Source organism: Pollicipes pollicipes, unplaced genomic scaffold (assembly GCF_011947565.3).
Source record: "Pollicipes pollicipes isolate AB1234 unplaced genomic scaffold, Ppol_2.1 Scaffold_4881;HRSCAF=5763_pilon_pilon_pilon, whole genome shotgun sequence".
Lineage (NCBI taxonomy): Eukaryota > Metazoa > Arthropoda > Thecostraca > Pollicipedomorpha > Pollicipedidae > Pollicipes > Pollicipes pollicipes.
The window spans coordinates 7,115,663-7,142,251 of NW_023596576.1; the positions used below are offsets into that span (position 1 = coordinate 7,115,663).

General features: G+C 46.6%; 1 protein-coding gene across 1 annotated transcript; it reads right to left on the minus strand.

Annotated features, from left to right (window-relative positions):
• Positions 1-645: 645 nt before the first annotated feature.
• On the minus strand, positions 646-26,589 carry LOC119101555 (gamma-glutamyl hydrolase-like). The gene is given in 9 exon segments (XM_037224902.1): positions 646-1,529; positions 1,998-2,137; positions 3,285-3,489; positions 3,946-4,069; positions 4,608-4,712; positions 4,714-4,753; positions 5,223-5,343; positions 7,300-7,457; positions 26,490-26,589. Coding segments are annotated over 8 exon segments (912 nt in total). The 5' UTR covers positions 7,352-7,457; positions 26,490-26,589; the 3' UTR covers positions 646-1,404.

A 26,589-nucleotide genomic window follows, 5' to 3' on the forward strand; every position in this document is an offset into this window, starting at 1 on the left:
TCGTCGTCGTAAGCACGAACGCGGCTCGCGTCGAGCCGCGCCGTCGGAGCCTGAACGTTGACTGATAGGCAGAGGACTGCCTGCGTCCCTGCCCGCGTGCCCCATAAACCCACGTGGCCCACATATGGGCTCCAGATAGTGGGGACCAATCGGCAGAGGGGTCGCTCACACCATCGCGAAGACGCCGCTGCCGCGCCGGCAGCGACGGCCCGTTTGCTCGTTAACAACAACGAAGCGCAACAAATAAGCTATTGCTGCGTGTGTGGATAATTATCCCTCTTATGTTACGCTAACGTTTGTCGCGAAATAGCTGAATGTTTGGTAGCATTTGTAGTGACCTACGGGGATTATGACGTAGGAGACTGCACACGCCTAGAAAAGAAAGGACCCCATGTTTTAGACGGCGTTAAGACAGATGTGTCGTCTATATGCACAATGATCTTGCTACAGGTTTGCTACAGGTTGCTTCTTGCCTGTCAAATTCCTGTGACAGAGGATGGTCAATTGTAAAGAACGGCCTCTCGGGTCAGGATGCGATCAGTCTCTGCTCGCTGGTGTTTGTCTTACGCCAAATGGTGCAGCGCTTTGTCTCTGTAATCAAAGTAGCTCGCTCCATCTCCGGAATGGAATGGTATCTCTTCTATCTCCGGGTGGTCGATAAAATGTATTGAATATTGTATTGAGTAACATGACATTTGTACGGAAGAACACACAGCCGAAACCTGTGAACAATAGGAGAAGACTGAATATGGAAAGTTTAAACATGAGGTAAAATGTTGAGTGATGCCCTACGACAGGAAAGGACTACGAACTACCGCGTGGGGATGGGAGGGGATCCCATTTATGTTATGTGGTTCCTGTTACAGGCGTATATATCACCACCTCAGATGTTAATGCTGTATCAAACAGTGCGAAACACAGTGTGCTGCATTCCTGTAAAAAATGAAACATTAAAGTATGAGTGCACGCGTCACGTTTAGCATTTTTGTTCATTTGGGATTGTTATATCAGTTGGTCTGAAATACTTGGTTGTTCTTGAGAGAAACAAATAAGCGCCAGTATAAAATACCGTGTTATATAACTGCAAACCTTGCAAGTGCGTACCATCAGCATTAAGGTTTTCTTAACCAGTATAAAGCATACATGCATATGCCGTGCACAAAATACCCGACACAAAAATATGCCAAAACAGAGCAAACACTACAAAGCCGAGCCTACACAACAAAGTCACCCAAATCTAAGGCTTGACGGGTTTCGCCTACATGCTACGCGAATATAGGGAGGAGCTGATTGCAAAGTTGGTCGGGCAGCTGGGGACTTTGGGGTCGACTGCGGAGACCATAACCTGCTAGTGCACCACAAACAGGCTGCAAGATGTCAGATGTTGCGGAACAGCGCCAGCCATCAATCGAACAGATAACACTGGACAAACACAGATCCGATGAGCCCGGTGTACTCGGTTTTGTAGTTGTAGATCAGGTGCTTGTGTTCCTCAGCGGCGCTGGGAAACCTGTGACGGTTCTTGCGCACTGCAAACAGTGGCGAGCGTTATTTCCGATCGTACGCACGTGTTTCGACGATATGGTATGGACACAAACCTAACGCGACCAAGTCCTGGTACCTATGCGGAGCGTAACCTGAGCAAGACGGCACCAATTAATGCGAACGCATTATAAAAGTAGCCCGATTCAGGAACGAGCAACTGTGATTAGGGATGTTTCCATTGATATATCTGTGTTCATATCTCCAGCGTTCATCTGATGTTTTCAATGCATTTCTGGCCCTGCAGGTTTTAAACATACGTAGAAGCAGAACTGCTCCATGATGGCATCGCGCATGTACTGCGAACACAGCAGCTTCCTGTCTGTAAAGACGACTGGAACTTCACGCATTTCAGCAACCATGCGAGCACGGGGCTTCTATTGACTGTACCTTTTCCGCTCCCCCCTCTCACAATTGTGAAAGTAATCCACGCCCAGCCCTAATGCACTCTTTACCCTCGCTGATGAAGAAGTCGGCCAGGTACTGCGAGGCCTGGATGGCCTCGGGCCAGTGGGGGATGGCGCTGATGCTGGTCTTCTCGCCCCACTCGAAGATGTTCTTCTCGGGATGGAACTGAACGCCGTAGACCGGTCGGCTGAAATCGGCAGGCTGGAGTCACTGGCCAGTGGCATGCCACTGTTCGAAGATGTTGGTCCCGCCTTCACCGGAAGTGGCGTCATTGGCCAGTGACTTTTTAATGGTCGCGGATTTTGGTCCTGTAGCCCCCTGACGTGGCGTCGCTGGTCCGCGACCCTTTATTGCTCGAGGATCCTGGTCCTGTCGACGCCTGGCGCGGCGTCGCTGGTCCGCGACCCTTTATTGCCCGAGGATCCTGGTCCTGTCGACGCCTGGCGCGGTCTCCGGTGATGTTCGTATTGATACATAGGACGGGAAGTACAGAAATGTGGCGATTGAGAGCATCATCAACCTCGCAGGTGTTTTGAAGCTATCAACCAACACAGAAATGCATGACGATAAATTTCACAATAGATTGTTCTCAACTCAGGCTTCTGGGTCGAGTATGGCGTGTACGACACGTACAAACTTCGCAGGCTCACGTTTCGTGCGATTGAGTTAATTGCTTCTCGGACTAAAAAAAAAAACAAAACGCCTTGGCCCTTTTGCCACTGGGCAAAGCGAGTGCACGTAAAATGTCCACCATCCGAGCATTTAGCCAAAGCATAGGGCGACTCAAAATAGATATGTGATTCGATTGATTTCTAGTGCATTCCAAAAGTACCCAGAAATATTGGTTTCACTCCAGTAATTCCAGAACATCTCGGCTCTGACCAATTTTTGCATTACGGCTTCAGTTATTAAGCTGTAGCCTGAAGAACGCTAATGAAATGAAATGATTAAAGTGCCATCACGTGGCACTCGTCTCATACTGGTTTCGAGCTGAGGTCCAAACTATGGGAAAGTGTTATGGGATAAGGAGAACATTCCTGGCGTTCCGAAGATTTCTTTTGAACCAAGAGCGTGTACCGCAAAAGCCGGCCAATTAAACGTAAATTTGTGTTTGGTGTATGGCCAGTGGTTTCAATTAAATCATTGTGCAGGAACGTAAAGATTTCTCTTTCATCTTGTACCAAGATTATCTGGAAAAATGGAAGAGCACAAGGTGTTGAAATCTTGAATAATTAGCCCTTGCTACCCGAATCAATCTTCTCACCAAGCGATGGAATGCAGTCAGGCTATGGGCGAGGCAGAAGGTTAGGTAGGAGGCAGCCGATGGAACTCACATCCTATGCTCAAAGGCGCTGACGAAGACCTGGCCGTCCCAGTCGCGGTTGGTTGCGATCAGTCGATAGTTTCTGGACAGTGAGGTGTTCCGATAGGTCTCTGGCGAGACGCAGTACTTGTGGAAGTTGATGGTGACGTTCTGCTCCATGAACGCCTTCAGCAGGGCCTTGCTGGTTCCGGAGAACATGCGGCTAGTGAAGCCATCTGCGGAAATGTGGCATGTATGCACCAGTCCTGACGTTATCAAAGACACGTCAATAGATCTGTTGCACACGGAGCAGTCCCAGTAATGGGAAGTGAGACTGAAGACATGCGGAGAAGTCAAAGATCCGGAGCCACATAGCCAGTGCCTTAACGGAAAGCCAGTCCCCACCCGCCATAGGTAGACAGGTAACTTAATGCTAAGTGTATGACAAACGTCAAGTGAATTATACTTTGATTTCAGAATCAGAAGCTGCACCTTTTTAGCTGTGAAGTTTGGAGATGAGCAACTGAAATCACTGTCATGCCACTCCCTTCCGTGCTTGCCATTTCCATTGCGTGCTTGCCGCATTTCTCATCAGTGACATGTTCTGTTTACAGAAGACTGGCACCGTTCGCCCACCCCAGCCTTCCAACTTGCACAGTTGACACTCCTCTCAGTCCGGAGCAGACACGAACCTGCGGTGAACTCCAGCGGTAGCGCCTGGTTCTGCGACTTGCAGCGGTCCAGCCTCCTCTCGTTCAACTCCAGGAACGTCAGCAGCTCAAAGCCCAGGCACGTCCCCCATATGGGAAAGAAGTCCTAGAGAGCGAGGCGAGTTCGAATGCTCAAGTTAGATGTTATAGATGATGCAGTGAGAGCTGAGATCGCGTGAAGTCGCTCAGCAACTTATCATAGCACAAACAAATAAGCCAGTCTTTCGGGAAACTGGTTTTTAAAAATTGCGATACGAGCAGTGTGGTCAAGACAAGACAAGAAACGCAGTCTGGGCGTCACTGGGGTTAAGCCCGTGTTACGAGTGTTGCTTCAACTACCTCGTAATAAACTCGAACATATGGCCATTGCCAGCAAGCATTACAATGCCAAGGACGCCTGCCGAACACTGAACACAGACGCACTCCAAGGGGACGCCGGTGTCCGAGAATACGGCTAGTGGGCGGGCTGCTTGCAACAGCTTCGCTGCCTAGGTCATTTTGGTCTCCTGGAAATTGCAGGTACTGATTTAGCGCCTTAAGTTTCCAGGTCCGACTTCCGACCATCTAAACTGACTGGTGCTGAGAGCGGGGGACACAGCGTTCCGACATCGAATTGCTGCTGAGAAGACTGGTGTCTCCGTCACCTTTGGCTCCTGTGCGGCCATATCCCAGAGGATGCGCGCCGCTCTGCCGTAGCCGCTGACGTCCAGCTTGGCCGAGCCGCCGGGGAAGACGAGGCCGTTCAGCCCAGCTGAATAGCTGGCGGTAGTAGGATCGGGGCTGGTTGATGCTGTCAGACAGCATCAACCAGTCATAATGTTGGTTATAGGCGACGCAGCCATCGTAAGTGACAGCGTTTGTGACTCGCACAGGGATAGTAGCGCGTTGCATTATTACTTGAAGTGGCAACGCAGAAATGTGAAAGTGAGAGTTGTAAAACGAGCGGGTGGATGGCACAAGATGTTAAAAGCAAAAAGTCTACTGAAATATGTGAAACTGTGGAGAACGTATGCCATTTTTGGTCCACTATACACGTTATCACCACAAACAGTATTGATGCTGTATTCCTCAATAGTTACAGCGGGTATTGGATGCCTATGGATAATGCCTATGGATATGAAAGCAACATCCAGGACCCACACGAAACGTCAGACCAGGACGTCATAAAACGAGCTCGAACCAAGCGCAGGCCCAGCCCAGGTATTACCGCCAGGACAGACAGCCATTTCGGCGCTTGCAAGGAATCTAAGCACACATACCGGATAGGGACGACTCTGGCTCCGGCCGCCTCCCAGTACTTGACGTAGGAGGCGGCGATGTAGCTAGTGTAGTTACCGAACGCCCTGCGGAGGCTCCTGGGCACCTCCTGGGAGAGGATGCCTGCGCAACAGCAGTGAATATTGTCAAACAAATGGTGTTGACCATACTACATGCATCAGAGCATGGTTTCGGGTTGTGTCGCGCTCCACCGTTGCTTGACAGGAGCCGCTTATATACCACTTTTTGTAGTAAAACGTGCCCGGATGGAAGCTTACCTTATTGATTATATTACCTATATTACCTTACCTTAGCTTGAGTTTACCTTATTTGATCCGGAGGTTCACGACCTGGGGGGCCTCAAGATATGACGTAAGTGAGCTGATGTTGAGCACTTCCTTTCATGGGAATGTGGTGTCTGTAGCTCTTTAATTTTTTTTAGATCTCAATGCGGTCGCATTGCCCCCCCCCCCCCCACCCGAGCGCAGAGCACTTAATCGGACCACCCGGGCGCGTGCAAAGACAGCCACAGCTATGCGACGTGTGATGAACTTGGGCCTGCCAAGACCGACAGGAGCAAGGGCAGAAATTTGGACAGCTCGCTTTTGAAATGAGCTAAGCAAACGACTCATGGTGAGAGTGTGTTCTTACCACTTAAGATAATAATGAGCACTGAATGAAAAAACTCAGTAACGCATGGTCCTGTTCAGCCGTCTATTACTATAATTATAGCCTTCAAGCTGCCTGGCTGCATATCAACGGTGAATACATTTCAGAGATGTTCAATATGTGTAAATGATGGAGCCGGACACTTCGGCGTACGCCACAGGACGTAAGCTTCTTTCAACCGGGACAGTGGGAGGCTCTTCTGTTTTATGATGTAATATAACTTCATGGTACACAAGTGCGTGTAGGTAGTCTGTTCCTTGGTATCACGTGCTGAGTGTCGTATTAGCATAGCGCCACCTGTTGACTGACTGACGTTAAGAAGAACATTTCGGTACTTCGGTACTCAACTGCCCCAAGGCAACGCAGATGGAGGTCAGTGTTTTTACCCAAGAGTTGACTGGTCATTACAATGTCAAAGCAATGATCTACCATATCACCTTTTGATGCATGCGTGCAACGACGTGCAACAGGGGCGGGGCAGGAATTACAATGACGAGCATAATGCATCTTATGAAGGCGTCTGATTAACGTACATCGGCACATGTCGGGGCGGGAGACTTTGGTCGGATATCACGTTAAGCCTTTAGTTAAGCATTTCCACATCGGCCACAGGCTTCAGTAGCGGACGGATGCGTTTTTGCTTAATCCGTGTAGGCTGAATAAACGGCTTCGTAAAGCCCCGCATCCTTGATTGCACTAAATATAAGGCCTCATAATTGCGCTTTCACATCTTCTCCCACACCTGAGCCAATCAGGAAGATATCACATGACATAATTTCGGAAAATACCTTCTTTTGATTGTGTTGAGTTATTGCTAGTTTTCGTATAAATTAAGCACAGCCGCCGCGGCTGACACAAGTACCGCCTAAGCCTATCTATATTAAGTTGCATGGGTGCCTACATATCTTTATTAGGTAAGGCGTCGTCACCATTCGCTAAACGTAGAACACAAACGGCGCTCTTACCTCACATGATCCCTCCTGAGCGTGGTATACAAAAAACATTTTTCAACATTTTGCGCGTAACAATCGTGAATTTCCGCTTTTTCAAATCACCTGAACCCTCACACGTCAAAATATGTGTAATTACAAGCATCGAGACGTCAGCATTATTAAACGGAGCGATCAGACAACTGTAAGGAAATAAATGAACCCAATTAAAATGCGTCCCATAATCAGGATCAATAAACACAGCACTTCCCAGTCCGGACCACACCTATCGACATCCACACGTGTTATCATGAGGCTCTATACGAGACCAATACGCAATAACGAGCAAAGTTTTTCTAGATCTGATATATTCTTAACCTTCCTACAAGGCGTCCGACAAAACGTTGCTTCAGAGAACTGTGCCAGCGGACGGTCAGTGCCAGCGGCGGTGATCAGGCCAGTGAGTGCCCACGTCACCCACCGATAATCGGCCGATCATTCAGCATGCTCGTCTCGGCCACGTCGACCGACATCTTGCGGCGAGAGGACGCCCACGTCAGCAGCCTCTCGCGGGTAGCTGAGCACAGCGCTGACCTCCAGCAGCAGCGCCACCAGCGCCAGCGCTCGCACAGCGCGCATCTGCGGCAACGGAAGGTTGCCGTTTAGGTGTCATGGCGGACGGCAGGGGGGCTGGACCGCCCGCAGTCCGGGCTGCGGAAGATGGCAGGTTACCGCCGGCATGTCGGCAATGCTGGTGTCTAATTACCTGCACGTTAGGGAGCCGGTTTGAAATCATTGGCAGCCATGTGTGTTCATTCATTTACTGCGTGTGGTCGACCCCGAACAGCACTCAACAACCGCGCCTACGCAAATTGTGTCCGTCTATTGTGCCTTACATACGGGTAACCATACCTACCACGTGCAACGCTTCACGTTGCTCGCATCTGCCAGTTCTGGTCGTTTTCCCGACGCAATCATCAGAGCCCCGACCTCTCTTGAATATGGTACGATTTTAAACGGTCGGAATGCATGATTTTGCCACGCGTCCATAATTACTATCGCAGACGTAGGTAAATTCCAGACCTCCAAAGGAAAATTCTGGAACATCGTTGCGTCCTGACTTCCCTTCGGCATGCGCCGTCTTGGATGGACGACTTCAAACGAATGAAATCAGATGAATCAGAACCCCGATCTCTCTTAAACATGGTACAACTTTAAGCGATCGGAGTCCGTTATCTTGGCAGGCGTCCATTATTATTTCAGACGCCGGACTAAAGACATATGCTGGAATGCCGTTGCTCGTTGCGTCTTGCCTTTCTTTCGGCATGAACCGTTTGGGGTAAATGACCTCCCAAGAGCAATTAATCACAAGCCATACGTACATGAAAACAAAGTCATCAACAAGCATCACTTGGTAGGTGGCATGGTTGCGCACAGGTAAGAGTGAATGGGCAGCATTGTCGCCTGCCCCAGAAATGATGATTGTAGACGGGGAAAGCTAAAAATACAGAGATTGAAACAGCGTTACTGGTAATCGTGGAAATGAAGTTAAGATAAATGGCCTTCAATGGTCAGATCTGGTCAAAAATGGCAAGCTTGCCCTGGCTTGTCCAGATTCTTCTATGAAAGCCTGACCTTGCAAAACTAGTCTGGACGATAGTTACACACTCCAGGACAGATAAACGTGTCTATCAAACTTGTAATTTATCCAACTCAACAAAAATGCAACCAATTCTGATCCAAAATACTTGGAAACGGAATCAGGATTCGAATCAATTGTATTTTTCGAATAAATCAGTTAGTCATTAGTTTAAACCTGTTGGCATAAATTGGTTTTACATTTTATTGTGAACCAGCAAAATAGCGTCAACACCAGGGCCAACGTCATTCCAATCAAAATATATATTGTATGGTAGTTGCGTTTCATTCCTGAGCTGTTAGATGCTTCGCGATATCTGTAGATTATTTGCACCTGTACGTGTAACTTCTGTGTCGCTCGTACAATTTCTATGATCTATTATCTGCATCTGTACGTGTAGCAAAATGTCATGCGATAACGTGCACTTGATCCTGTTCAAAAGAAATATTTATGTTTGCAAAAGCAAGAGGTGGTTTATGAACCGTCAAGTTACAGACAAATAGGTTGCATTGTAGTACAAATATGTTGCATAGCTTTGTTATTTCCTCTTTTTAGTTTGGTACCATTTCCAAACAGCTTCATCATAAGAGTTGTTTTAGTTAACTGTATCAAACTTTCTTACTTTTCATCCGTGAATCTCCCATAGCATTTATAACGTGTTGCTTTTTTAAGATGATGTAGTTTCAAAGCACCTGATTCAAACCTCGAGAATCGAATCAAATCTTATTCCAAATCGCTTTGCAAGCTAGAGGTTCGGATGCAGTTGGTTCAAGGGAACTTTGGATAATTATCGCATTGTTTCCGTATCCGAATAAAAGCTAACACATGTTTTCAGTCTAAAACCGCACTTAACGGTAATTCCTGCGATAAAGAAAAATTATTTGTCAACTTTGAGCCCATTGTCACCGACACGATCTCGAGAAACAGGCGCAACTCATGCACCGTCGAGGCCATAAACTTCAAAGTTTCACACGTGCCAAAATGACTAACTCAGGCACGTAAAATTTCAGCACTGGGCTCAAACTTGACGATAACATATCCTTTACATCCTCAGGGGAGGGGGTTGCCGAGAATATCCTCAAGGAATAAGGATTCAGAACAGCAGCAGCTACACCGGTGTCCTGGAATTGCTGACTCTGGGTGTAGACCAACATCCCATGAGGAGGAATTTTTCGCTTCTTTTCCTCACATTTCATGTGAAACATTTTACTCCTACCTGATATTGTCTAACCACACATACCAACCCATATTTCTCTTTCCGAGGTTTCAAGATGTCATCTAAAACCGAGCTCACTTGAAACAATCAAGCATAAACAAGGCTCCGCAGGACCCGGACACCTATGGCTATGTCCCGCCCTCACCTACATCTGACGATGCCTATATATGAGCAAGAGCACCAGGTACCTTCAACCCCGAGAGCCCCAGCGACTCGAGCCGTTTGCATGCATCAGTTTGGTTTGTTTACAAAATCTATCTCTCAGTCTGAAGCTGGGTGCCAATTGCAGGGTTTTCACGCATCCGCTTTTTTGGTCACACCACGCAAACGTCACACCAGCAAAGCAAAGCGTAGCATAAACAGACCAGCACAGCCAGGTAGAGAATTTTACTTCGCGCATTTCTTTTTTACGAAAAAACTTGACACCTAATTGCACAGCACCCGAAATGTAGAAGTGAAAAATTCAGGAAAATGCGTTCTAAATGAAATGTAAAGGCTAAATATCATCATTTGAGCACCTCCGTTTTCACAGATTTTTAGTTAAATGAGTTGATCGCAAAGTTGGACCAAAATACAGGGCCAATCGTAGTCATTTACTCTACTTTTGTTTTTCTTGGTCTCATACCAATGTGATACAACTTCATTTTTCCTTCCTTCCCGACAATCTTAAAGATGCCATCTATGGCTTAAAATGTTGGCTTATGTCTCTACAAGACACTCCTACTGCAAAATCGTACACATTTCATACATAGATTGGATTAATTCGCCAGCCGCCCAAGCATGTTTGATGTGCATCCAAGAGTGAGCAAGTGATAGGAATGAAGGAGACACTTTGAAGCACAGGAGTTATTTATTTTATACTGCTATTTTTTGCCTTGTTCAACCCCTAGTCAGCCGTTTTTTGGTTCGTGGCTTGGCCTAATAACGATAAATTTAGGCCATTCCAGCTTCACTACCTCACTACGTTACATTATCCTGCCGTACAAAGCTTTGGGACAGTCCTGGCGTGGCTAACACAGGAGTGTTTGGTAACGAAATTCTGTCCCTCGAAGCTGTTTTCACATGCAGATCTACTCTTACTTATTTCGCATTTTAATCGTGTGTGTTGATACATGGGCATGATTGTTGATACGTGGGCATGGCCTATATCTATATTTTGTGTGGAGTAGATGATCCTGTATGCCAGCAAACCATGCGAAGATACTGACTCTTCGTTTGGGGGGCGGGGGTGCAGAAAGAAGCCTGTCCTTCAAAAGCCAGTAAAGTTCTCCTGGAGAGTGATCAATCCGTGGATGATCAATGAAACATTTCGCTCGGTGCACCAGCCGCGTACGGCTCTTTCCATTCCAGACTCCCGAACAACCGCCGATCCGAGCTGAGTACCCGACCCCGGTTGTCATCAAGCACTCCGTCGCGTAAGTGGCGACACCTCTTGGCTGCGACTGCTAACAGCCAACCATATGCATATCAGGGAGCACCTAATTGCTGACCTTATCTGCTTTCAGTACGTTTTTTACCCCGATTTGGCCCTTTTCTGTCTTAGTCCATCGAGTTTGTTCGTAAGACAATTATGAAGCCACAAGACATGTCATTAAATGACTTGTTCCATACTCCTGATAATTGCCTTTAAATTTGTTGAAGTGGTCCCTCATGTCTGTCTTAACAAAGTGTTGCCCGTAGCTGCCTCGGTCTGCTGACTGGCAAATTACTGCCCTGTAGATATGCACTATATCTTTTAACATGGGAATACGCTAAGCTGCGCAGCCATTACAATATGAGGTGGATATTAGTTTTCAGTAAACAGTCAAGCTATCCCATTTCAAATGCGAAGGCAAACATCTCAAACTTTTGGTCATTAACATGAATACCCAAGCCTAAATGGATGCCTTTGCTGTAGCTGAAAATGCAAGCAGCAACACTGGTTTTGTGGCCATCTACAAGTTATGTTACGTTTTGAGGAGAGAGATTGTTTGTGGAGCATGCCCACGATTGGCCTTGACAGAGGCTAACCATGACAATCAGAATAAGTTGTTTAAAGTGATTTTAGGGGCTTTGGACTTATGTGTTGTCAACTTTGTCTGGCGTCAACAAGCTATTTAATCACAACACAAGTTGAAACCAGCCAAAATAAGCAATTTGCACGCTTCGCATGAGAAGGCGCAGCACCCTATTTGCTTTTGAAACAGTTGAATCTATGTGATTGGCAAAGGCGAGTTTGGTGTCCAGAAAGGATGCCAAGATCGCAAATTTGCTGGCAGCTATCCAACGGTAACCATCTAGTGCGTATAAGTGGTGAACAGGTGACGTGCCGAGGGTGAATGAGATGGTATTGCACTTAGCTGGTTTCAGTTTCAGTCCCCAGTTTTTGGACCATTCCCAGAGGCGATCCAAATCCGCCTGAAGTGTAGGAAAATCTGCTACGTTGTCGATTCGGTCACAAATTTTCACATCATCAGCGTACATAAGGCACTCACTCTCGATTTGGTCAGAAACATCAGCCAAAAAGCAGGCGGACAGCAACGGTCCCAGGATGCTGCCTTCCGGGACACCAGATCGCGCTGTAATCCAGTCAGACTGCTTGCCATTCAGTACTACACGTTGTGAACGACTGCTCAGGTACGACTCCAGCCAGCTGTACTCAAGGCCAGCGATGCAAAAAGAATAGCGAAGCTTGTGTAGCAGAAGAAGGTGATTCACGCTGGTGAATGTTAAAGAGTAATCGGTGTAAATGGCATCTGTTGGTTTACCTTTCGAGATAGATGTCCATCAGTGCTCAAGAAAACATGAAAGGTTTGTGATGCAAGAACGCGATGGAAGGAATCCGTGCTGGAATGTGGGAAGGGCGGACAGACGGACCTGAAATAGGCTTTCGCTCACAATTTACATGATCGAGCAATGAGGTATACATGATCAAGCAATGGTCATAACTGGTGCCAGCTGAAAAGACCAGCATAGAGTTACAGCGATTTCCATCATGTTGAAGAAAGGAGCCATCAGCAGGATAACACATCTGTATTAGCGAGAACTGGTAGCAGCATTTCCACACCTGACACAAAATGCCGCTGCTTCTTCCAACACTTGCTGATTGCTTGGAGGCAAAGTGGCCTTAGAGTGCCAATCTTCACAGAAACCAGGGCGCTATTTCCTAACGGGTGACGCATTCTCTCCCACACAGGGGCGTGTCAGGTTACAGCGACCGCACGCGTCACCGAGAATGCGGGAGCTCCCGGCAGGCGGGCATAACCTGCTGAAGCAGGTAACAACAGTTCAACACCTCGCTTTCCAATGCGGCAGCATGCCAAACTCGTTCCCAATGCATGTAACGTCCCACCGGTGGGGCCGAACACGGCTCGTCCTGTAGACACGAACTCCACCCGTATATGTGACAGTCACCGGGTCAGCTTGAGCTCGACTGTCCGGCGGGCACCGGTTTCGTGGAACGCCAGTCTTTCCGTTTGCCTTGCTGCCAAACACACCGCAGGGCTGGTGCAGACTGGATACAATCGCATACATCTGGATACTCGTAATCGCAGCTGACAGACTCGTTCCACGTATTCCATCCGCGTCGCAATACAAGTCCGCTGTCATGGGCTTTACGTCTTCGGCGCATCTAGGAATGGCCAGGACACTTCGAAGTCTTCGAGGCGGTCTATGCATACAACACAGCGCTTCGTTTTACCTAATTGGAAGTCCAAGTGATAGGGTATGACGAACCCTCTGCGGCAAACAAGCCCTCCCCTTCCATGCACCGCCCCCAAATCACGCCATAAGCACACCTTGTAGCACAGGCACGTGACGCCTGGCTCGGTATGCGAATTAAATATTAACTGGCGCAGTCACAGTCCACAGCTGCCCCGAGCCATGAGGCCTCTTACAGCCCGGTCTGGACGAAACTGACATAGGCTAGGCACGGACGGACCTGTCCCGTCGGGAGCTCCAGGCTGAGGTGACCTTCTGACGTCGGCGGGGTCACGGGAACGGACTCGTGGGTCGTGACAGACCCAGCGCGCGTGTCGTGACCGTCGCCTCCAGAGCGGAGCACAGCACCCCTTCAGATGTGGACGCAGGCCAGCGGTCGCAGCGGCAGCGACCGGACGTGGGAGGTAGCAGAGCCCTCAGCGGCGGTGGTCCTCTCCGCATCGCACCTTTCATGACGTCCCACAAGCATTTTGGAAGAGTTCCTCACTGCCCAGGACTATGAACCGATACCCGAATAAATTTGTAAACGTGGGAATATGTGAAGAACTAGGACAGTATCCCAGCTGTTCCCAAGTCACCCTTGTTATGAAAACTATTGGATCGCAATTCTGGAATGTACAGATCAGTAATTTTTGGACATACATTAATCCATTTTCACTGTGACTCTGTGTCAAACAGCCATCCAAATCAGTGCATGTACAACATGACCAAACGAGAGAGCGAATGAAATGAAAAACAGTGGTTGGTTCACCCTATGTCAGTGGGCGACGGCGAACTTCGTTTGTGGGATCGTGTGCGCAAACTATGTTTACCCGTTATGTAATACACAGGGACGTATTTTATCGGCAGTTGGACGGGACATTGGCCCTGTCCCACTTCATACCCGACACTGGACCCCCCATCCTCCCTCTCCACCCAACATACAGGGAGTATAGTTTTAGAAAATAGATGAGAGGCCAGGCCAGCGCAATGGTTTATCACGCGCCCGGGTAGGGGTCAAATTGACCGCCGAAGGTTTTTCCGGAATGGTTTCTGAACGGCGCGACGTGTCCGCGCCAAATTTTGCATAGTCGTAGACCATTGAATGGCAGATCGTCTGGCATCTCCAATTTAGACGTACCTTGTGAGGTTGCTGATATATGGCAGGTCAAAGTCAGGCCATATTTTCAACAAAGGCAATTTTTAGGAAATCGTTCAACCTGATCCACCAACGGAGTAACCTGTTCCATTACTCTAGGGATTGCTGTAAAGGGTAGTTTCTGGGACTCATTCCAAATTAACTGATGATAGGAGCCGTGTTATACACCTTCCGCGGACTTCTTATAGGTCAGAATAGGTCACTAACCTAAAATGACCCACGTCAATATTTTGTTTTTGGGACATACTGCCAAGCGGAATCTCTGTCGCATATCCAAATGCAGAGCTCAAAACAATTTTGGATTATTTTGGTCACAATGACATTTTAAAGTTGAAACAAGGTCACTGACCTCAAATGAGCAAGTGATCTTTTGCTTAAAACAGTTATCTACGCTCTGGGGCATTTTGGGGACCAGTTTGGAATATGACCTCGTTTGACCTTATTTAACCCAAAATTCTTGACCCAGGAACCTGAAACTGTGACCTTCGTGAGTTCACTTACAGGTCAACAAACCTTGCGAATTTGGTATATCTAGCCCTCTTAGTTCCTGAGATCTCGTGGACGTTCAAACTGACCCCCTACCCGAGCGAACGGTATCCAACCGGCCGTCCGGGCGCGTGTTAACATGCCCATAAAGTCACACCAAAAAAGTTTCTCTTCGAATTTGGCCTCTTTTTTCTAAAGAGCTAAGGGATTTCAGCTCACCCCCCAGCTGATTAGGTAATCGCTTCTCAGAACAGAAACCTAGGCCAAATGAGCCTATTGTGTCCACGACCAGCCGACCCGGCACCGGCAGCTAGCCAGCTAGCCGACACTGTGACCAGATAATGGTTAGTGACTGATGCACGGTTCCAAATTGGGCTCTTATTTTGGACATGGAATGAAAAATGTCTTCCCATTTCTTTGTATTGCAATCAAAATATCTTTCTTAAGTCCTAACAAACCGATTTCCTATGGGCCCGACAATTTCCAAAGACCTTGCAGACATTTGGGAAGTTCCCCAAGGTCTTGCTAGACAGTACAGCAGCTAGGCGGTCCTTGGATAGCATTTCACTACCCTTCGTATACACGCACGCATGCACGCATGCACGCACGCTCACACACATACATAATCGAAGGTGGGCACGGCACTACCAATGCCTTTTTTAATGCATGCCTGCTCAACTAAGTTGGGGGCATGCCCCTCGGTCTGAAAGTGTGTTGGAGGGGGGGGGGGGGGGAGCGGCACCTTTCCTTGTTTGTTCACTGATAAGCAATAATAAATCAGTTGGCGTGCGCTATGCGTCGGGCATATCGGTACAGTTGCACGACTAAGCTATATCGCTGGCATAAGGCCAAACAATGTCGTTTATTAGACGACACTGATATGCTATGTTAATGCGCATTTCATGCATAAGTCTGGATTGTGCCTGATAATCCAACAGACAGAATGCACTGAACTTAATACTTGCGGTTTCAGGCTGGACTAGCGCGGTGGCATATAGTACTAAACCTCGTCGAAGTTAGGCACGTTTTCGCAAATAATTTTTCTTAAAAACATGTTGTCATGAAATGGGTCTCTCGTTCACTTCGAGCGTGGAGACCGCATCGCAGCACCGCCATAACCCATGCGCCGGAATCTCCATCCGCCACTAAGTCCTTACCAAAGGACGTAAGGGAATGGAAACCGGGCCAGGGTCAGTAACAATACACGCACCTGTAGCCGCAGATCAGTGCGGAAATCTGGCAACCTTCATTCTTTTTCAGAATAATTTGCACCAAGAAAATTACGTCATCGCTTTGCCCAACTTACCTCACACTAATTTGACGTGCCATTGACTGGGGACTCAGTTGAGCTCTTTTAACCCTACGTCCTTGGCCTGTGCCTTGATTGTGGCGCACCTAGTCCCGTGCCGACCACCAGCCGGGGATGGCCTGGGTCAGGTCAGCTCCCGCCCGCGCTGTTCCGAAAAGTGCTCAGGGCAATGACCAGGCGCAGATGCGACAACCGGCCGGAGCCCTGCCATGGCGAATACATGCTTAAGTAAGGTTATGGACATATATATATATATATATATATATATATATATATATATATATATATATATATCAGTACCTAACCCTGAAGTAACTATTCCATGAGTGTCTGGAAACCGCGATCCCCGTTGATACCGTGATAACGCAGGCAGCTACCAGCTATTGCACTCTCTTTGTTACCAGCATTGTCTTAAAATGTCTGATGATAGCAACTCGGAAGATAAGTTTGCTTATCCAGACAACGCTAGCATCTAAAAAAATCGCAACAAAAAATTATTAACAATATGGTCAAAAGGCTGGCTGGAAACGTGGGCCTGGATCACCAAGTTCAACGAACACCGCACTTGACGAACGTATGGCGAAGATTAGCGGCTGGGCGACAAACCAAAAGAATCACATAAATTTTCGGGCGAAACTTGTAATTTCCGCTGAAACAATAAAAGGCGAGATTACCGACCTCACCAACAGAATACCTGAGCTTGAAAAGCACATGAGTGAAAAAAACATTGTGAACGAAACCATTCAGAACAAAAGCAAGAGCTCGGATGAGAAATTACAAAAGCTGGAAGCGGCATCGAAAGGCAGAGAAACGCAGCTGCGAACTGTCGAGCTCCTCTTTTGAACAACGGTGCCTCCGGCCAGAGCCTTGTGGCAGAATGGCTCGGAAGACCTGCGCCAGGTCGCATGTGACGTCATCACCATTGCGTTCCCGAACCCTCAGGCCATCCCGGGAGCAGATGACAGCGACGCTGTTGTTGAACAGATGACGTTGTTGACGCCGCCTGCTCTGCCGATCCGTGCAGACTGGCGCTGGCTCACGGCGTAAGCGAATCTACGAGAACAGCCTGTCACATCGCGGTGAGAAGGGAAGTTTCACTTCGTAAAGAAAAAAGATTCGCAGGAAAACAGTGAAGAACTACTGCTTAGGGAGTATGAAAGCGGTCAATTTGCCAAATAGGCAAATAGCCTTCAAATTCCTTGGGACATTAACCAGTCAAGTCTTAAAATCGGTGGCAAAAACAATATTTTTCACTGCAATATCGATGAACCTGCCACAAGGCTGAAAAGCTTCATTAAATATTTGGTTGAAGCAGCAATTGCATGGACAAACACGCACTGTGCAGCGCGTGAGTGGCTTGAGTGGCAATAAGTGGCTTGTTTGTGGATTTTGGTCTTGGTACTGGTCGTAATCGAAGGTTTGGCGGGCTGGTTGACACCACACACTGTGGAGACGGTGCACACATTCCGGATGAAGTGATTTGGTTTAACCCCGCAGCAAAACTTAAAGGGAATATTCCACATTCGAAGATATTGAGATAAACATCAGGTATGACGGGAAAAGCTTACTTGTAACTATTGGTAAGCGTGCAAGCTTCAAAAACTACCCCAAGTAGCAAAACCTCAAAGTTTGTAAAAATGCGCCCCACTACATCATTGTTTGATGGCATCATGGAACGGTTTTGTGACGACAGCAATACCTGGCAGCATCTGGCAGCCAGACCTAAGGGAAGCTCGAAACGCACAAAAGCTGACGCCAACAAGCCATTCTCGTCGCGGGTGCTGGGTTGGGCGGCGGATCAGTGAGTGGCTTGTTTGTGGATTTTTGGTCTTTGTTCTGGTCGTAAGAGAAGGTTTGGTGGGCTGGTTGACATACGCAACACAGCGATCGCCAGCTTTTAGGGCAGACTATTAATATCAAAGCACAATGTGCTGTGAAGACTGTCATGAATCTCGTGCCGAAACCTTCCAAGGGCTGTTGAGGATGTGAATGCTGTGTCGTTAACTTATCCTTGCCTGCTGTAGTCCTGACCTTGATATCATGTGATGTGCTCAGTAGTAACTTCCTTTATCATTTGTAGCTGAAAATGCAGCTGCATGCAAAAATTAATATGTACCATTGCTATGAATTGATGGCCAAAACATTGCTATTTCTATGATAAATATGGTAAGGTTGGGTTACCAAACATTTTTTTGTGTTTTGTTTGCTTAGGATTACTTATGCAGTTACTAGTGAACTCTAATATAACCGTCGTGTTGCAACAGCCTTCTCACCGTTGATAGTCCTTTGGCGTTGTTAAATGAGTTGTTACCAATCATTCATAAATTATAAGCTGTTATCTCACATGCTTGACATAGAGTAGTCAACCAATGTGATACAGTGTGTAATGGCCTGGGTCAACAGTGATATCGTGGCACTACCTCAGTGCTGTACTGGTGCATGACATAATGAACAATGATATGGTCTTTGTCACTGCAATCCCTGCTGCTTTCATGATAAATTGAATCATGAAGAGATGGGTCAAGCATGCATTCTTGTATCAACTCTGCATCTGACATATGACTGACCAAAAACACATGATACAAGATACAACTCATTTTCAGCAAAGCACACAACCAGTAAGTGACACACTCAGCCTGTTTTAGAAATCCACAAAACATGGGTGACAAAGATGCAAACACGTCCTCTGCTTCCACAGCCATGCAACATGCTGCAGTCATCAGGCTGCTTCGCTCAAACATATTGTTCACACAAGTAATAACACATGTATAACAAGAAAATGTTATATGTGAAATGACACTACAAACCTGCTGACCTTGCACGACTCTGGAGACATGACAAGTGCCGGCAATTATGGTTAGATCAGTGAAATGCAAGGAAGTGGTGAAGCTGCTGATGCACACATGGCTCAGTATAAAAATATTAATTGCCATCCAAGGAACCAACAGCAATACCTTCCCACCTATCTCAGCATCCAGCATCTCACAAGTCGCAGTGACTAATATTGATAACTCACAAGCAATGCTTGCCTGCGTACAAAATTTAGAATTCTTAAGGGAAAGACAACTTTGCAAAGCTGCATCATGTGAGCTTATACCACGCATGTGCATTAATGAGCTGCGCAGACCAACCCCTACTGCTGAAATAAAGTGATAATATAATGGTATGCAATGGATTCACTACATGATGTAATGCTTCAATAGGTTCAAAATATTGGCAAGATCATAATGAAGCAGTGCCCTAGAACTGCCGACTTTGGGTGTAAAGCAACACCCTATGAGGGGGAAGTTTTCACTCCTTTTCCCCATATTTTATGGGAATTTTTCACTCCTGCTTGACATTGTCTAATCACACATGCCAAACCCCTATTTCCCCTTCTGAGGTTTTCAGATGTCATCCAAAACCGAGCCCACTTGAAACCACCAAGCATAAACGAGGCTCAGCAGAGCCTGGACACCTATGGCTATGTCCTGCCTCACCTAAGTCTGAATCATATCTATGCATGTACAGAGCAAGAGCGCCAGGTACCTCCACGCCCAGGAACCCCAGCGACTCCAGCTGCTTGCACGCATTAAGTTTGTTTACAAAATGCATTAAAATCGGCAGCCGTGTGCCAAATGCAAGGTTTTCACGCATCCCTTATTTTTTCGTCTCACCACCACACCAAGAAAGCAGAGTCTGGTGCAAACACCAGCAAGGCCTGGTAGAGAATTTTACTCCACGTATTTATTTTTCCCCGAGGAAACTTGACCACTAAATTGCATCACTCCCGAAATGCAGGAGTGAAGGATTCAAGAAATGTCTTCTAAATTAAATTTACAAGATGAATATCACCATTTGAGCACTGATTTCAACAGATTTTAAGTCATATCAGCTGATTACAAGTTTTCCCAGAAACGTATCAGTCTTGATATTTATTTAACTACTTTTATTTTTCTTGGTATCATACGAATGTGATACCACTTTATTCTTTCTCTTGGATCGCCTTTAGAGGTACCACCTGTTGCCTAAAATGTTGACCAATTTCTCTGCAAGATTCTCCAACTGCAAACTTGTACGTATTTCATACATAAATTGGATTAATTCGCCAGTCGCCCAAACATGTTTGATATGCACCCAAGAGTGAACAACTCACAGGGAATGAAGGACACAATTTGAAGCACGAAACTTATTTTTGCCGCCATGTTTGCCCTGTTAAACCCTCGTTTAACCGTTTTCTTGGTTCATGGCGGTGCTCAGTAATGATAAATGTAAGCCTTTCGAGTGTCTAACTCACCAGGCTACCTGACGAGGCCATCATACAGAGCATTGGTGCAGACCTGACGCAGCTAATACAGAAGCGTTTGATGGCGAAATTCTGCCTTCTGGAGGTGTTTATCATGCGCACATTTTACTCGTTTCACATTGTAATCTCGTAGGTGGGTGGGCATGATTGATATTTATATTTGGGGGTGAATGGGATGACTCTGTCTGCCAGCAGACCATGCGAAAGGCATGACTTTTTTGTCTTGAGGAGCAGAAAGAAGCCAGTAAGCCTCCTGTGAACCAAGTAATTGTTTACTTTATATGCTTTCAGCACATCATTGGTAACCAGAGTTAGCCATTTTCTGTTTCAATCAATCGAGTTTTGTCATAAGACAAATCATGATGTCACAAGGCATGCAATCGGCTAATTTGGTTCCATATTCTTGATTATTTACCCCACATTTCTTGAAATGGTTCCTTATGGTTGCTTTAACCAGATGTTTGCCATAGTTGTCATGGTTTGCTGGCTGGCAAATGACTGTACTGTATATATGCACTATATTTTTAACACAGCGTTACTCTAAGCTGCATAGCAATTATAATATGAGTTAAATATCAGTATGTAACAAGTAGTCAGACCATCCCATTTAAAATGTGAAGCAATATCTCAAACTTTGTCATTAAATATGAATAAGCAAGCCTAAATAGACGCCTTTGCTGCAGCTGAAAATGCAAGCAGCAATACTGGCATGGTCATCTGAAGGTTATGTTACTTTTGGAGAAGAGAGATTGTTTTGTGGAGCATACCCATTACTGCCCTTGACAAAGGTTAACCATGACAATCAAAATAAGTTATTCAAAGTGATTTCCAGTATTTTGATTTGTGTTTTGGCAACTTTGTCTGATGTCAGCAAGCATATACAAATCAACTGAATAAAGATGCAAGCTGAAACCAGCCAAAAATTAGCTATATCATGTTTTTTATCACAGGTGTTGCTGTCAACAGATAGGTGAGCTGATAATGTACAACATATGGGCTACTCTAAGCTAAGTTAAGTTGGTTAAGTGCATGGCAAGTGGCAATAGGAATTGTGCAAGAATCATTAACTCACAACTGCCGCTGTGATACAAACAGGTGAGACAGGATGAGATGAAGTGAGGCCTCTTTACGTTAGGTATATTTAGGCTACTTTCATGGAATAAGCATGGGTATTTTGTAAGAAGCAGCGACAAAATGTTTGTTTTCCCTGACCCCATCTTATTAAAAGCCAGAGGTATGTCTATTGTGCTTGACTTGGTGATGGGCTGATGTGTAGGAGTCCAAGGTTTTTTTGTTTGAGTGTTTTATGCTCGTTGAATTTTCTGTTATTTTGTTATTGAATTCCTTTGCTGTTTTGTGTTAAAGTGCTGTGGAAGGGAAGTGCAAAGTACAGCATCAAATTATTGGTGTTAATAATTGTTTATGCTCATTACACTGTCATGAAATTACTACGCTTTAATGCCTTCTGTTTCACCTTAACGGCTTAAGATGTTAAAAACCAAAAGAGTTGGCAGATTCATGATATTAAGTCCATGCCAACTTGAAAGCACGGTCTTTTTACAATGGAATTTCTCGCTCCCACCCTAGTTCAAAAGCAATTCCAGCTCCCTGTAATGAAGTAGCAAATGGTCTTTGCACACCCCTGCAACATAGGTGCTAGTGTTTTTTTTTCTGTTTACGAGCATCAACACCTTACCCTGTTCAAACATGAACATAAAGCCAGAGGCAGGTGTCGATATATCACATTTGATTGGGAGTCAGTAGACTTAAAGAATACAAACCAACGCTCTCTCTCAGAAGTAAAAACCTCGCACACACACACTCCCCATCATATCAAGATCAATACAAGCCACTGGCACGCACCATCAGCGATCACACCCATTTCAAGTCACTGATCCACACTATTTTGTGAAATAAGTGTAATTCCACACTTGCACAGCTCGCGGGATGGTCAAATTGCGGGTTTTCTCACAATTCCCGTATACGTTTTCGGTCACAACACCACATTTCACAGTGAGCTCCCTCCAAACAGTCCCAACGGGGGTTCATGGTAATGCATAACGAAAGGTTGTGCTTGAAGGACAATGTTTTTGCTCAAGATTTAAATTTGTCGTACAATGTGCGTTAAAGATTTAGCAATATATATATATATATATATATATATATAATTCTTGCAACGTTTCCCCAATTTTATAATGTCTACCTAACCCATAAACCCGTACAGGATTCTTTGCTCCGGTGCACACGGCGCCAACCGAGCTGCCCGTTAGAATACGTGAGTAGAAGAAGAAAAAACGCCAGCAGGAGAAGAGAGACATAGTTACCGTTGCGTCATCTTTACAACAACAAAAAAAACATTCGGCATAGCGCCATTCTTTTTTCGGTGTCGTATTTTTTGCAGACAGTGACATTCTTTTTCATAACTTTGACCCATAGCCTAGATATATGGATAAACGCCCCTTTAACAAGGAGTGCCGCACAACCCGAAAGTACTCACGCTTACGTTCGCGACACGCATTCAGCAGCGAAATCTTTCTAACAGCCAATCACCTTCCGCAGATTGTATCATATGTGTCGCATCATCGCTTTTGTGAACGCATCAGCGGCCATGCTGTTTTTGACCATAAGTAGAAAACAGCCTGTAATATAACGGCGATCGCATGACGTTTCTATGACATCATCATTGCGGAGGGGACTTTCAAATAGTCCCTAAATAAACCTTTTGCCACTTCTGCGGGCGTGTTACTCAGGAACCAGAGGGCTTTGGATCTTAAAAAGCTTGGCTGTGAACTGCATCAAAAGGTCCTCAAGATGGCTGCGTCAGTTCAACATCCCATATAAAGGTGGAATATTATCTTTAAGGTGATGGCTTCGATACTTAAACGAATGACTAGTGTGACTAGTCACCACATTCTTGTTGATTCACAATACGCGTGCCGTCCTCAGCTCTTCATCGAGCATGCAGTCATCGATATAGTAACCCACATAAACAACAACATGGACGCCGATATGGTTACCAGCACCAGCTCAACCGACTTGTCAAAAGCTTTCGATTGTGTAGACGGCCCTGCTCTTTTAGCCAAACTGGAATGCTATGGTATTTCACCACACTGGTTTTCGGATTATTTCACCGACCGCCGACAGACTGTGGAGGGTGGAAACGGGCCGAGACTTGAGGTCGCTTACGGCGTGGTTCAAGGCAGCACCGCAGGACCGCTGATGTTCCTCCTCTTTACCAACGACATCCAGTGTTATGTACCAGCTACGTGTAAACTGGTGTCATATGCAGACGACATGCAGGTCATGCATGAATCACCACTATCTGCTTGTGGTATCGCACAACTGCGTTCGTGTGTTGAGTCCGATTGACTCAGTCTCAGTATGGTTTCATCACAAAGGCATGAAGATCGACCCATCAAAAACTGAATTCATTGTTGCTGGCACGCCCACCAACACCCGCAAAGCCGCCGGGCTAAGCGCGAATTTTAATAACTCCCAGCTGTCTCCTTCAGAGTACATCAAGATACTAGTGGTGCTCATCGATAAAAATCTCAACTGGCAGCATCAAAAGGCCAAAACTATTCAGCGCTGTTTTGGCTCCCTCACAGCTATTAACAAGCTCAGCCATGTGCTTCCCAGCTCCACAATAAAGTACCTAATTGAGTCATTGATCTTCCCTCGCATCAGGCATTGTTTACCTGCATGAAGCCCCGACAACAGCCGTTCGGCGCCCGCGCCTGGACAAGGACATTAACTTCGCGGTCAGAATTGTTGCCGGCAAACGCAGGTCAGATCACATCACGGAATCCCGAACACAGTTGAATTGGCCCAATTTCGACGAGACAGTCACCCCTGCGACTGCAAATGTTTGCATCGCGCCATGTACGTGCCTGATCGGCCACAGGCTATCAGTAATTTGATCAGGCGTCGATCTGAAATCTCTCAGCGGCACAACAGGACCACCGATGACGAAATTGTACGGCAGACGAGAGTTAAAAAACACCCTCGCTTAGGGTGCGTGAAAAGGGCATTTCCCTATCGAGCCGTGGCGGCGTGGAATCGCCTCCCTGCTGTCACGCTCCAATGCAAAAACTCCAATGAGTTCAAGGGCAAAGCGATGTCTTTCATCAGAGAACTTACCTAAATTGACCAGCTGGCCATGGTGTGCAGGTACTGATTGTGTCATAAATCGCTGATGTTTTAGAAAATATCATGTGTATCGCTAGCGCTGCGTCTCATTTGCATGCGTTGCGTGTTCTGTTTTGACCTATGTAGTACGTACTGACACGGAGTTAGAATAACCACTCGCTGGATTTCCCCAAGGTTCGCAACAATAGTCACGAATATTGATCAGACGGGGGATTACCAGAATGAAAGAAATGCATAATGCAGTAGAAAGATGGGTTATAACGACTAGTGAGTCTCTTAACGAATATTAGCTTGGATATTTACCAATGTTGAGAGACATACCCGCACGCAATCCCCGCTTATGAAAGGAGGTTATTTTACGCCATAAACCTAGGAGGGCTGTCCGTTCAGACGCCTCTACAACAGTGGAAACGTTATGCAATGTTACGTGGCGGGCATATAGACTTTTGTGGACGTCAGTTAACGTTCCAACGCCAGTGAACGCCTGGTCCAAATGGGCACTATAATTAGAGATAACTGAAGCGGTTAACTGGATTGCATCGAACAGCTAATTGCAAAAAGATATATCCAGTTTCAGACTTCGAGGTGCTCCGCTTACCCGACATTAACGATGGCGATAAACGCCGCAGTTGTTCGCAACGTACCGAGACTGCTCACAACGTACTGCTCACTTTCTGGCGGTACGCAATGCGATCTTGAGTATGTGGCAGAAATTTGAACTACCGGTAGCTCAGACACCAAACGCTAAAATTTGGAAATGACGGCTAAGAGCTACACTTAGAGCTACCTTGGGAAGAGCCACATCTGGCGAAGTCGATTTGCTTCAGTTGCCATATTCATCTGTGACCTGTTCGCTGCAGCTGAGAAATGCGTGGCAAAATGTAACGGAAAATGAATAGTTTGATAAGAATGGAAAAGCGTAATAAGTGCCCTTGCCTCCTGGTGCTCAGTGCTACCCGCTGCTGAACAGGCATTTCTCGTGCGCGTGCGTTTCAAGTGTGTTTTTGTGTAGCTTGAAAATAAACTAAGCCTAAACAAAAGACTGAAGGTCCGCATGCACTTCAGCTCAGTGTGGATAGTCGACTGCTGACCTCGTGTGACCATCGACACAACTTCATCTGTGGCTTTCCCTTACCAGTATTCTCATCACCAATCATCATCATCACCATCATAACCACACGCCACTGATGCGTTATTCTCTGAAAATGAGGCTTCAACGTTCAACATATAGAATACTCGCATCTATGGCATCCGATGCAGACTTGCATGCTGGCTCTTCACCGTACAAAGCCGCGGGTATACAACAGAAATTGCATTATTTATACGCAGCTGTGACTAAAAACGCTTCGTAAACATTGTGATCAACTTGTTTCTCGTCTTAATTGTATGGTCCTCAAGCCAAACGCCGATCTCGCCGCGTCGTAACCGACAGGACTTCGATCAACGACGCCAACGTGATCGCATCCCCTAACGTGCCGACTGTAATATCGACAGTGGACAAGACGTACCGCAGGGCCCAGTCCATGATCAGTCGCGTTCTCTCTCACGTAGCGGCTAGCAGATGCAACGAGCCTGGTAGAACAGCGCCGGACGCAGTGCTGCGCGGTACGGTTTATCAGGAGATCTCTAGCGCACAAAACATATGACAACCCTTCACGGGCAGCAGAGAAAACAGGGCAATGGTGATCGCAAATCCAGCCAACACCAACACCAGCCCGCACCAGTTCCAGCGCAGCACCAGCGCACTCACCGCCACAGCACAGGCGCCCTGAACACCGTCGGCAGTCGGCACCCCCCGTCAGCACCCTACGTTCACTGGTGGCGCGGTCCGGGCCGGGCTAGGCCGGGCC